Raw genomic sequence first — 13,893 nt, 5'->3', positions numbered from 1 at the left:
TTAGAGACATGGTTCTACTTCACTACTTCTACTACTACTATGAATTATGAGGAGGTAGAAGGGAATTATAGAGATGCAGATTTGCATTTAATTATAAAGAAAAATTTCTTACCAGTTTGAACTAATCAAAAGTAGTATGAGCTGCCTAGAAAGAAGTAGTGGGTTCTTTCAATAAAAGTCTTTGAGCAAAAAGTTATCAAACTGTGCATACCCTTTGACCCAGCAGTATTACTACTGGGCTTATATCCCAAGAGATCTTAAAGAAGGGAAAGGGAACTATATGTGCAAGAATGTTTGTGGCAGCCCTCTTTGTAGTGGCCAGAAACTGGAAACTAAGTGGATGCCCATCAATTGGAGAATGGCTGAATACATTGTGGTATATGAATATTATGGAATATTATTGTTCTGTAAGAAATGACCAGCAGGATGATTTCAGAAAGGCCTGGAGAAACTTACATGAACTGATGCTGAGTGAAATGAGCAGGACCAGGAGATTATTGTATACTTCAACAACAGTACTATATGATGATCAATTCTGATGGATGTGGCCATTTTCAACAATGAGATGAACCAAATCAGTTCCAGTAATAAACTGAACCAGCTACACCCAGCAAAAGAACTCTAGGAGATGATTATAAACTACTACATAGAATTCCCAATCCCTCTATTTTTGTATGCCTGCATTTTGGATTTCTTTTACAGGTTAATTGTACACTATTTCAAAGTCCGATTCTTTTTGTACAGCAAAACAACTGTTTGGACATGTATACATATATTGCATTTAATTTATACTTTAACATATTTAACATGTATTGGTCAGCCTGCCATCTGGGGGGAGGGGAGGAAGGAGAGAAAAAATTAGAATAAAAGGTTTGACAATTGTCAATAATGTAAAATTACCCATGCATATATTTGGTAAATAAAAACTATAATTAATAAAAAAAAAAAAGTTTTTGAGCAAAAGCTAGATGACTATTTGTAAGAGATCCTGAACCTATGATTCTTGATAAAATAATGTAGGAAGCCTCTGAGGTCCCTTCCAATTCTGACAGTATCAGAGATTTAAAACTGGAAGGGACCATATTCAATTTTCTTTTGAAAGTTACATATACCATCACGGTGATATCACCTATGATAATCAAAAATAAAAGGAAAATTCGTCATTAATGGCAAATCTTAATTTAACGCTACTAAATCATCTGCCTCAGTAATCATTAATAATAAAGGTAATTTTTAGTACCTGCTTTGCCATTTCTTTCCTTTTTTTCTCTTCTCTTTTTTCTTCTTTCCTTCTCTGAATCTCATGAAGGATTTCAAGTTGCTGAAATAAATCATAATGCTTGTATCAAGTCTCAAAAATCTAAGCAGGATAAATGGAATTTAAGAAACATTAAAAAAAAAGTTTTAATTCAATAATTCATGTCATTTCTTAGAAGACCCAAATCTGAAATGCTGTTAGTATTCACTGCATGAAGATCTGTTTTCTTGGATTTTGTATCCCTACTTATATGGAGCTCCTACATTTATCATACAGCAAGCAAATTATCAACAATAACTACTTCAAGAAATTGTTCAAAAATTTAGGAGATGCTGCAGCAGATCAATTCACCACAAGACTCTAATTAGCATTGATCACTTGATGTGAATTCTAACAAAGGTATAGTTACCTCCAAAATTAAGAAACAGAACTCCTTCCAAATAAGGGAAAGCATTCACAACTAAGTAGATGAAAGACAGTAACTATGTACTGGATGAAACTCAACAGACATTGTTATAAGATAAATAAGACAAAATATAACAAACTTGATTCAAAAACTTATGAAAAACATTTCATTAAGTTTTAAATATATAAAAAATAGAAAACACAATGTTAAAGAAAAAGTTTTTTTTTAAATGATAGTTAAGTGTCATTCATTGTTCTGAGTATTAACTATTTTAACCTATATCCTTTTCTAATAAGCCATTTCCTGGAGGATTATCTTTTATGCCATATTTTAAAAAACAAAGTCATCATTTATAAAAACTGTGACCTACTTATATCCACCAAGCATCTCTTTCTATTGCTTTTTAGGTCACCTGTGTTTTTAAATCTTTGAAAATTGTAATGTTCTATTACTTGCAGTAGTAGAGCAAAACAAAAGACTAATGGTGTTTAAAAGATGGGTTTTTATGTCAGGGAACAGTTTAAGACCATACAAACCCCAAGCACAAGTTCTCAAAAGCAATCCAACCAGCTATCTTCAACATATTCAATTCTTGGTGCACCTCTTTATCAAAATGTATGTTAAAGGCAGATGAACTGATGGTACTCAAATGACTAGCTAAATATCACAGTCTGGGGAAAAGGAATTTCTCCATTTGTTTTTATCTCTTTGGGCTGCTAAGCCCATTAGGGGATTAAGAGAGAAGGAGTTCTCAGTAAATGCTCTTTATTTTCTTAAGAAAATATTAAGTGAAGCCTTAACAGACAGAGAATAACCCATTACAAATATGGAAGTTGATGAGGTAGTAGGGAACCTCAAAATGATGAGGTAACTTGAACCAAATCATGAGGTAAATACCTAATAATGAGGTATATACCTCAATAGGATTAAGTGAGGTCTAGTGGCAGGATTCGGGGTACAGGGAGTCACATGGAGCTCCCCTGAAACCCCCTTAGGATTCGGTGCAAGGATACAAAGTTAAATCAGGTCTAGTGGTGGCGAGAGTCCCCTGTAAATGAATTTACAGGCCGAAAACCAAGATGAGTAAAAGATGTTTATTGCCAGGTTTGGAAGCAAGGTTAAGTAAGGTCTGGTTAGTAAAAGGCATTAGATAGAGGAAGATAAATGCCGAAAGCAGCGGGGACAGAGAATCTCTGATGCAAGCATCTTAGCTGGCATCTTTCAAATCTCTGAACCCAAGATGATTCTAGCTTTGCTCTTTTTATCTGCTTGAAGAAGTAATGGGCAGAGCTCAGGTTAATTCCTTGAAGGCCAGATTTTTGGCGGGCTTTATCCAAGCCAGCTCAGATCCAGTGGGGGGGCTGGGTACAGCCCAAACTGGATCAGATACAGATCTTTTCCCTTAGGAATATCTTGTCCCAAAGGTAGATCAGACAAGGAATCTTAAAGGGGCTACGCCCGCTACAGAAGTAATTTCTGAAATCAGCCATCTCTGTGTAGTTAGATCAAAACTAGATTGAGCAAATATCAAAATCAACACTAAAATAGGGGAATGAGAAAGACAATGTAGATAATTACAACCATTTTCTTCTGATTAAGTCAGCTAAGACTTGAGTTGGTGTAAAAAATGATGAACAGTGTGAAAAAATGATGTAAAAAATGGATAAAGGTAAAGACACTGCTGATTATCACCACATTCCTCAGAAGTTTAACTGACAGGAAACAATAATAATAGAAGCCATTGATAATATCAGTTTACAATAAAAATTATTTATGAAAAATTATTAAAAATGGTAGCAGATTAAGGGTACTTTTAGGTTATAAAATAATAAAGAACAATAGAAAGAAAAATAACTGCAGAAAATTTGACCTGAGACTCAATTAGGCAAGGACATTCTAAGTATAAGCAAAACTAAAATTAAAACAAAACATTAATAGGTGAAAATGAAACAAATCTGCTAATATATTTATGAAGACCTATATTCATCATGACAGTCTAAGGACAATCACATACATTTGGCTTTTCACCTCAGTTCATGATATGATTTATGAGGAAGCAGAAATGAGACTTAAGAGAAAAACAGCTGGGTTAGACCAATATAGTTGTGCTAGAGGCAATACAATTTTGAAGGCATCACGGGATCAATTTTCAATGTACTTAAAAGTGGGAAGACAGAAAAATGGTAGGGAAAACTCTTGCAGTATATTATTACGGGAAAAAGGCAGTCAAGATGATATCCCTAATTAACTAATTCATATACCTATTTTCTCATTTCTATAAAATCTTCATGAGAATTATTTTATAAAAACATCATGACAAGTAAAAGAAAAAAATTGGTATCCTGTGACAAATTCTATATAGAAAATTATTTCTGTAGTCTACTAACTGAAAAGTATAGAAAATTTTAAAATCCCATAGTTTATTTTTACTTTATGTATTTGATTTGGTAGAGCAAATTGTAGCTTTACAGGTTCTGCTCCATCAAGCAGGCTTTCACATTCAGGCATATAGTCAGAGAAATAATTTTGCCTAAAGATTCCCTATCAATATCAAGTAAAGAATAAAATAAGGAAATATATCATTGCCAAAAGTATTTGCTCCTGTCCTGAAGAATGAGCTCCACTGAGTTAAATGGAATAAGGATTCCCTATTCAGACAGCAAAATCCTCCTGTTTCAGAAGATACTGTGTTTGTTATGCCATAGTCTCTTTGAGCTGTTCTACCTCAGTTTCCCTGCACTAGTTTCCCTTATTGTCCTGACTGAGTTTCCCTGAATTGTTCTATCTCAGTTTCCTTAACTGTTCTGCCTCGGTCCCTTAAGTCGTAAACCGCCCCCCCCCCTCCTGGTTCATTAAGACTGAGGACCATTTGCTCTAAGGCTAGAAATTGTCAATGGGAGAGGAAGAGCAGATTAGACTTTCTGGCTCCTAGCTCCTTCTGCCCCCAAGAATTTATGATACTGCCCCTCTAAAATATTCCAAAAGATAAGACTATCTTGGATATTTCATTGACATCTTTACTTCTGTTGTTCAAACATTCTGACTCTGGCTTTTAGTAAAAATTTACAGCTTTCCCCGCCCCTTCTGACAAGGCTTCTAATTTTCCCCCTCTTTTTCCTTTCCTTTATCTGAAAAACTATAAAAGTGTTTATTATCCCCCCATTCATTACTGGATACTTTGAGACGAGAGTCCTGTCCAGTCAATTAAACTCTCCAATTAATAAGATATTAAAAAACTTTCTAATCTCTATCTTGCCTCAGTTTCTCCGGCATTACATGTTGACTTACTATACAAGCTCCAGAACTTGTCTCTATATACTTGAGAAAAGCTCAAAATCCTTAAGCACTCATCTCAGAGGCAAATGAAACACTTCTCTCAAAAAGGATAGGCATGCTTTTAGAAACAAAACTTGACTTTCAGAATAGTGTCCTTAATATACCAATTTATGCATTTGTTGATGTTTTAAAATAAGTTAATAAATTAAGATTTTTTTTCTAGGGGATTGGGAAAGAAGTGGGAGAGAAGTGAGTAATTCATACATTTGTTCTATCTACTGGTTGTTTTAGAGAAATGAGGGACCAGGTCATTCATCAAATAAGCAATTACTACTATGGGCCCTTTTCTTTAGGCAATCTGTGTCTAATGTGAAAATGAAAAATTTCTTTAACAGGTATGATTATTGTCACCAGTAGATTGCTATGAAATCAATGATAATCAGAAAGACTATAGCAAATAGTACCTGCTGTAGTTGAGCTAGCAGGTACTAGGTGGGGTGGGAGGAGGATGGTTACTCAATACTGAGGAAAAAAACTTGCTAAGTACATGTTTTCAGTTAATGTCAGGGAATCCAATCATGTCATATCTGGCCCTGACCCTTCGAAAGCTGGTTATAAGCAGAATGATAAAATCTATAAGAACACATAATCTTATAAGACCTACACAACCCATCATATTCCATATTCCCAAACAACATATGAAACAGAACTTGTCTCACCACTTGCTCCTCTTTTTGCTTTGCTTCTAATAACCGCTGTTGTTCCTCTTGGGCTTGTCTTTCCTGTAGCTTTTGATGATTTTTTAGCATTTCTTCATGAAAAGACTTAGAGGGTGGCTTATTATGTTCACTGAGGAATGACTGTACATGATCTGCCAGTTCAAATATCATCACCTACAAATTTGAAGCAAAATGAAACTCAACTGGCATAGAATTTAAAGCAGTGACCCAAACAGCATAATAAATAATAAATAATGGTAAACAATAACAACAAAAAGTCACAAAGTATGATTTACTTGATAACATTCTGCTAGGATACTTAGTGACCTTACTGACCTATGGTTCTAACATATTAAGGAAGAAAACAAATCCTATCAGCAAACCAACATTTTAGAAACTGTAATTACTTAAGATATAAAATACATTGTCTCAGACACACTTAATATAGTGGCCTTTTCTGTACAGTAAAATTAAAGCAAAGACTTAAAAAAAAAAAAGATTTCATGAAATTAAAACATTTTGTTTTATAATACTAGTTAGTTACTAATAAACACCATCATCACTTTTGAAAGTTGTAAAACCAAAAAGGCAAACTGTCTAATATAGATACAGTAACTGTCACTGTCAGCTCCAAAAACCTTCCAATATTTTAATAGAAAGAAAGGGTCACTTAACTTTAGTCATTTGGAACTGACACTGTCTACTGGATTTGACCTGGATTATATTGCTGCTGTTAATGTGGTCTTTGAATTGCACATATTTAACCTATATTGGGTTACTTGCTGTCTAGGGGAGAGAGAAAAATTTGGTTTGCAAGGCTGAATGTTGAAAATTGTCTTTGCAAGTATTACTGAAAATAAAAAGCTATTTTTTTTAAAGTTCATCTTTAGAAAAAAATTTTTTAAATGTCTACATCTTCCAATGCAGTGATGCCTCCTCTGCAGAAAACAAACATTGTTAACATCACAACAGTCATCTGCCTTACTAGATGAACTAGGAAAATATCCTGTAGTATAGGCTTAGGCTGGTACACAAAGACCTTATTTTCTATCTTTTGGGAACAAGGCCAAAAGCATATTTCAAAAGGATTTAATTTTCAATGCAGATAGGATCTTTATGGCCTTAAGGAAAAAGGACCCCTATTCTTTCAAGTGATTAGTAAGTCAATCTGTTGCACTCTGGATGCTTGCAAATCTTACTTGAGTTGATGAGTTAATAGAATTGTAAAACATTCCGAAAGCACTTGTGGAAAAGAGAAAGAATGGTGAGAATATATCTCTTGATAGAGATATTAGAGACTCCATTGCTAAGTTTCTCTCCTCTTATTTCTATTGAAATATTTTAAACATCTTCTTCCTATATTTTAAAGACCTTTAAAAGAACATACTAGGCTGGGCTGTGAATAATCAAATTGTGTCATATTCAAAATTCCAGAAGAGCTAGTAGTGGACATCACTTTCACTTCCTCACAGACAGTGAGCTACAAAGTAATCGATTTTATTGGAATATCCATAATAGATACTGTTTCTTCCTCAGCTTTTGCAAAAATATACTTTGGGGAAAAATATTATTGAAAAATATATGTATTTTAAAACATATAGAGGCAGTATAAATAAATGTTGGAAAATAGTAAGATATAAGAAATGCTGAAGTAAAAAGATGACTTTCTAGCCAGAGAGATAACAATTTCTAAAAGAAAAAGGATCTAGCACCTAAGAAACAAGCAGTTGAGGGCTGTGAAATCAACATGAGAGTAAGAAACTATTTAAATACAATTTTAAAAAGTTTTAAGAGGGATAAAGAGATGGTGTCAATTGTGTCAGACTTTGCAAAAGTATTTCATATCCAATATTTTGGCATTCACATGCAAATTACATAATCTTTCATTATTTAATTAAAGAGACTTTATTGTCATTACTTTTTAAGAGGCTGCAATTTAGTGACTGAATCTGACTCTTGGCTATTGTCTCTTTAGAAATATAGGACCATCTATTTACACACATATATTGTATCTAGGTTATATTGTAACACATGTAAAATGTATGGGATTACCTGCCATGGGGGGAGGGAGTGGAGGGAGGGAGGGGATAATTTGGAAAAATGAATTAAAAAAAAAAAAAAAGAAATATAGGACCATTAAAGGACATGAGTAGACAATTCTCAGATGAAGAAATTGAAACTATTTCTAGTCATATAAAAAGATGCTCCAAGTCATTATTAATCAGAGAAATGCAAATTAAGACAACTCAGATATCACTACACACCTGTCAGATTGGCTAGAATGACAAGGAAAGGTAATGCAGAATGTTGGAGGGGATGTGGGAAAACAGGGACACTGATACATTGTTGGTGGAATTGTGAAAGAATCCAACCATTCTGGAGAGCAATCTGGAATTATGCTCAAAAAGTTATCAAACTGTGCATACCCTTTGACCCAGCAGTGCTACTACTGGGCTTATATCCCAAAGAGATCTTAAAGAAGGGAACGGGATCTGTATGTGCAAGAATGTTTATGGCAGCCCTCTTTGTGGTGGTCAGAAACTAGAAACTGAGTGGATGCCCATCAATTGGAGAATGGCTGAATAAATTGCGGTATATGAATATTATGGAACATTATTGTTCTGTAAGAAATGACCAGCAGGATGATTTCAGAAAGGCCTGGAGAGACTTACATGAACTGATGCTGAGTGAAGTGAGCAAGACCAGGAGATCGTTGTATACTTCAACAACAATACTATATGATGATCAATTCTGATGGATGTGGCCATTTTCTTTTCTTTTTTTTTTTAAATTAATTTTTATAATTGTAACATTTTCTTTGACAGTACATATGCATAGGTAGGTTTTTTTTTTTTTGGTTTTTGTTTTTGTTTTTTTTTTTTTTTACAACATTATCCCTTGTACTCCCTTCTGTTCAGAGTTTTTCCCCTCCTTCCCTCCACCCCCTCCCCTAGATGGCAGGCATTCTCATACATATTAAATATGTTATAGTATATCTTAGGTACAATATATATGTGCAGAACCGAATTTTGTTGTTGTTGCAAAGGAAGGATTGTATTCACTAGGTAAAAATAATCTGGGAAGAAAAACAAAACAAAACAAAACAAAACCAATGCTCTCAGTTTACACTCATTTCCCAGTGTCCCTTTTCTGGGTATAGCTGATTCTGTCCATCATTGATCAATTGGAATTGGATTAGCTCTTCTCTATGTTGAAGATATCCACTTCCATCAGAATACATCCTCATTTAGTATCATTGTTGAAGTGTATAATGATCCCCTAGTTCTACTCGTTTCACTCAGCATCAGTTCATATAAGTCTCTCCAAGCCTCTCTGTATTCCTCCAGTTGATCATTTCTTACAGAACAATAATATTCCATAACATTCATATACCATAATTTACCCAACCATTCTCCAATTGATGGACATCCATTCATTTTCCAGTTTCTAGCCACTACGAAAAGGACTGCCACAAACATTTTGGCACATACAGGTCCCTTTCCCTTCTTTAGTATTTCCTTGGGATATAAGCCCAGTAGTAGCACTGCTGGGTCAAAGGGTATGCACATTTTGATAACTTTTTGGGCATAATTCTCAGATTGCTCTCCAGAATGCTTGGATTCTTTCACAACTCCACCAACAATGCATCAGTGTCCCAGTTTTCCCACAGCCCCTCCAACATTCATCATTATTTGTTCCTGTCATCTTAGCCAATCTGACAGGTGTGTAGTGCTATCTCAGAGTTGTCTTAATTTGCATTTCTCTGATCAATAGTGATTTGGAACACTCTTTCATATGAGTGGAAATAGTTTTAATTTCATCATCTGAAAATTGTCTGTTCATATCCTTTGACCATTTATCAATTGGACAATGGCTTGATTTCTTATAAATTAAAGTCAATTCTCTGTATATTTTGGAGATGAGGCCTTTATCAGAACCTTTAGCTGTAAAAATATTTTCCCAGTTTGTTACTTCCCTTCTAATCTTGTTTGCATTAGTTTTGTTTGTACAAAAGCTTTTTAAATCAAAATTTTCTATTTTGTGATCAATAATGATCTCTAGTTCTCCTTTGGTCACAAATTCCTTCCTCCTCCACAAGTCTGAGAGGTAAACTATCCTATGTTCCCCCAATTTATTTATGATTTCGTTCTTTATGCCTAAATCTTGGACCCATTTTGATCTTATCTTAGTATGTGGTGTTAAATGTGGGTCCATGTCTAGTTTCTGCCATACTAATTTCCAGTTTTCCCAGCAATTTTTGTCAAATAATGAATTCTTATCCCAAGATTTGGGATCTTTGGGTTTATCAAACACTAGATTGCTATTTTTATTCACTATCTTGCCCTGTGAACCTAACCTATGCCACTGATCAACTAGTCTATTTCTTAGCCAATACCAAATGGTTTTGGTGACTGTTGCTTTATAATACAGTTCTAGATCAGGTACAGCTAGAAGATGTGGCCATTTTCAACAATGAGATGAACCAAATCAGTTCCAGTAATAAACTGAACCAGCTACACCCAGCAAAAGAACTCTAGGAGATGACTATGAATCACTACATAGAATTCCCAATCCCTCTAATTTTGTCCACCTGCATTTTGGATTTCCTTCACAGGCTAATTGTACACTACTTCAAAGTCCGATTCTTTTTGTACAGCAAAATAACTGTTTGGACATGTATACATATATTGTATTTAATTTATACTCTAACATATTTAACATGTATTGGTCAACCTGCCATCTTGGGGGGGGGAAGGAAAAATTAGAACAAAAGGTTTGGCAATTGTCAATGCTATAAAATTACCCATGCATATATCTGGCAAATAAAAACTATTAAAAAAAAATTTAAATATATAGGACCATGAAATGTTACCCCTACTCCACCTGGGAGCAGTGTAAGTATTTTGTGCAGAAATGTTGATTCTACCACTGTGAAAATGACTAGCTTTGTAACACTAGTCCAACTCAGCTAGTTTCAGTATAGCTTAGAAGGTTAGTCAGCTAGACTTATTCCAGAGCTCAAAGGAAAAGGTGGCGTGAGACTTGGCATAAATTCCTGCCTCTAGCACTTATTTATTAATGTGTTAACTATGGGCAAGTCACTTTGTCTCTCATTTTAATGGAGAGTAAACTTTCCACTAAAATAACTGGCTTAACCTTCCCAATACACACCCCATCATTATTAGGGATGAGGGGACAGAAGGTTCACAAAAAGAAAAAAAATTAACAAGTCACTAAAAGTTCCAGATACACTACTCTCAAGGATTTTTTTCTGAAATCACTAGGCATTGTGAGGCCATGGGTACAACTTATAAATGTACTTCAACAAACTTCTTCTATGGTGTTTGGGAAGTATTGTGATGCAGATGACTTTGGAGACACAGAATCTCAACCCTGCCACTTTATCTGTGTGACACTGGACAAGTTATTTAACTTCTCTGGGTCCCAGTTTCCTTATCCATAAAATGAGAGGACTGGACTACATGGTCTCTAAAGTCCCTTCCATCTGGTCTCTAAATTCTTTTTCCATCAGCAAAAAGCACAGTGCACAGACTGATTAAGCCAAATTGACAAAGCCAATTGATAATGGGAGTGTCTTGGTCCTCTGAGACCATTATTTCTAGAAAAATGTATGCTTCTATGAAACAAACTTTTTCTTCTGCTTCCTTTTTCAATTCAGTTCTTCATCTAATTTATAAAAGTGCATTATATTGCAAGAAACGTTTCTATCTAACATAGGGTGTTGTGTAACAGAAAAAAATTAAAGCTGTATTGATAAAAATGTACACTGTAACCCAATATATTTGTTTCTTAATAAACAGGTTATAATAGCAGAGGTTTTCTCCACTATTCAAAAGATTTCTATTTCATTCATTCAAATTTATTTTTTTAAATCAGGTCATCCAACACTTCTATAGCAAACCTGTTTCATTAAAATCTTTTGTCTTCAATACCTTTATTTTTACTGGTTTTAAAAGAAGGTATCAGGTTTAGTACTAAGAAAATTATCATTACCACAAATATAAAGTTAGTTTGAATAATTCATTTTAAAAATAATTACCCCTGAACATTCTGTATAAAATCAAAGACACAATGGCAAATAATCCTCCAAGATAATAGAAAATTGGAAGTTAGATTCTTTTCTTGGACAATAATTATTTATCCAAAACAAATGCCTTTTAAGTCAACATGCTGAAAAACAAGTCCTCTATTGTACCAAGACCACTATTACAACTAAAAAAGGGGCATCTAAAGATGCTGAATTATGTCCCTAATAATTAGTGACATTGGTTATGTGAAAGGTTATTAGAACTGCCAAACTGATATGAAATATTTATTTATCCTAAAGTTTTTGTTCCATTTTTTTTTTTTAATCTCAGTGATATTTTTCTTCACAAATAATCAATGCCATTACGCTTATTGGAATATCAGAGGGCAATGCGGTACACTAGACAAAGCTGGAATCAGAGAACCTGGGTTCACTTCTCACTAGTGATATTTACTACCTGCTGTGATCTTGAGCATGCAAGTCCTAGCAAGACTATATCAGAATCTCTTTCATCTCTTCTCTCCTTTTTATTCACTGTGACCCTCTAGTTCAGGCTTTCATTACTTTTTGCCTCCTAACTGGCCTTCTTACTTAGTCTAACTCCTACCAAATCATCATTTGTATTATTGCTTACATGATCTGATTATGTCATTCCTCAAATCAAAATTCTGCAGGGACTCTCAATTGTGTACCAAATAAAGTATGAACTCCTAATTATGACATTCAAAGTTTTCTAATATCTGAAAGTAACTCACCTGCCCAAACTTATCTCATACTTCTCTATATATACTTTGTGTTCTAGACAAATTTGGTTGTTTTCCAACCAATTCTCATCATATACTGTGGCTACGTATATATGTCTATGTATACACACTCTTCCTTCACATTTTTCTATTAAAGTCCCTTCTTTCAAAATCCAACTCGGGGCTGCCACTTGGTCTATAAAGTCTCCCTTGACTTCTCCCACTAGCTATAAGTGATCTCTTCCAATTCTGATTTCTCAGAGTAATTCTCTGGACTTAACATACTTTATATTACAATGATTACATATGTATATGTAATCTTCCCATTATATTACGTGGTCCTTGAAACTGGGTCATATTTCTGTATTCCCTAGTGCCTAGCACAGTATTCTGCATATAGGAAGTACTTAAGAAACATTTTAAATTATATTGAATTACTTTCAGATGTTTGTTTATAGCCTGTGGGCTTCTAATTTTCAAATCAGCTGAACTGAACTAACACTGAAAAATTCTTAATGGAAATTTACTTCTCATTGAATGTAAATTTCACATCAAATTTCAAATTCAAATCAAACTTGATTAAGATATGCAAATGATAAAACTCACCACATAAATTTTTTAATTACCATATATAGAACCACTTGGAATTAGGGGTAGGCATCATCTTTCAATTGTGAAGGATGTTTCCTGTTGTAAAGAACTGAGAGTTCTGATATAGTATATAATCTGGCTTTTCTTATACTAGTTTTCAATGATTTGCCAGAATAATCTTCAGTTTCCAGTGAGTTAATGCTTATTGGAACAGTCATTTCTAGCTCCTTTTCAACATATGAACCTTAAACTCAGAATGGCATATAAGAGACACACACATACACACACACGTATATAGTGAAAAACATTCTACCACTATAATTTACACATGATTAAATCTTATTTAAAATATCATAAAACTTTACTCATTCAAACTTCAGTGGCTCAGAAAAAACAAGACAATGGTGTACTTTTTATAAAGCGAGGCTTACTAAATAAAAAGTAAGACTTCAAGTAAATTAAGTATTTGCAACAGTCTTTAAATTTTACATACAAATAATTAGTAAGCTTATTATAAACAATAGTTTCCCTGAGAACCTCTATAAGGGTATAAACCAATTATACTTATTATAAAGAGGGTGAAAGAACATTGGGAGTCAGGAGAGCTGGGCTCTAGTTCTAGATTTGTCAGCAAGTAGTTGCAAAGCATTGGGAAAGTCATCTTACCTCTACCTTAATTTCAACATCTGTAAAGCAGGAATTGAACTCAGTAGCATTTAAGGTACTCCTAGCTCTAATATTTTGTGTTTCTTTATTTAAAGGAAATACTATTATCTCAGATTTACCAAAGGAAAAAGAAATTCATACCAACAAAAATGAGAACAACAGAACTGGTGACAAAGAGTAATGCC

The 13,893-nt window shown here is 34.0% G+C and overlaps 1 protein-coding gene across 4 annotated transcripts in view; it reads right to left on the bottom strand.

Moving 5' to 3' along the window:
- The window catches only part of EIF2AK4 (eukaryotic translation initiation factor 2 alpha kinase 4), a 108,698-nt gene that overhangs the window by 79,034 nt on the left and 15,771 nt on the right, over window positions 1-13,893 (bottom strand). For all 4 annotated transcript variants that reach the window (XM_074289253.1, XM_074289252.1, XM_074289255.1 and 1 more), the window contains exons 4-5: window positions 5,660-5,833; window positions 1,241-1,321 (exon numbers count right to left, since the gene is read on the bottom strand). In XM_074289253.1, the coding sequence (XP_074145354.1) occupies window positions 1,241-1,321; window positions 5,660-5,833 (255 nt within the window). The remainder of the gene's footprint in view (window positions 1-1,240; window positions 1,322-5,659; window positions 5,834-13,893) is intronic.

This window comes from Sminthopsis crassicaudata, chromosome 2 (assembly GCF_048593235.1).
Source record: "Sminthopsis crassicaudata isolate SCR6 chromosome 2, ASM4859323v1, whole genome shotgun sequence".
NCBI classification, from domain to species: Eukaryota; Metazoa; Chordata; class Mammalia; order Dasyuromorphia; family Dasyuridae; genus Sminthopsis; species Sminthopsis crassicaudata.
This window is presented reverse-complemented; position numbering and strand designations above follow the sequence as displayed.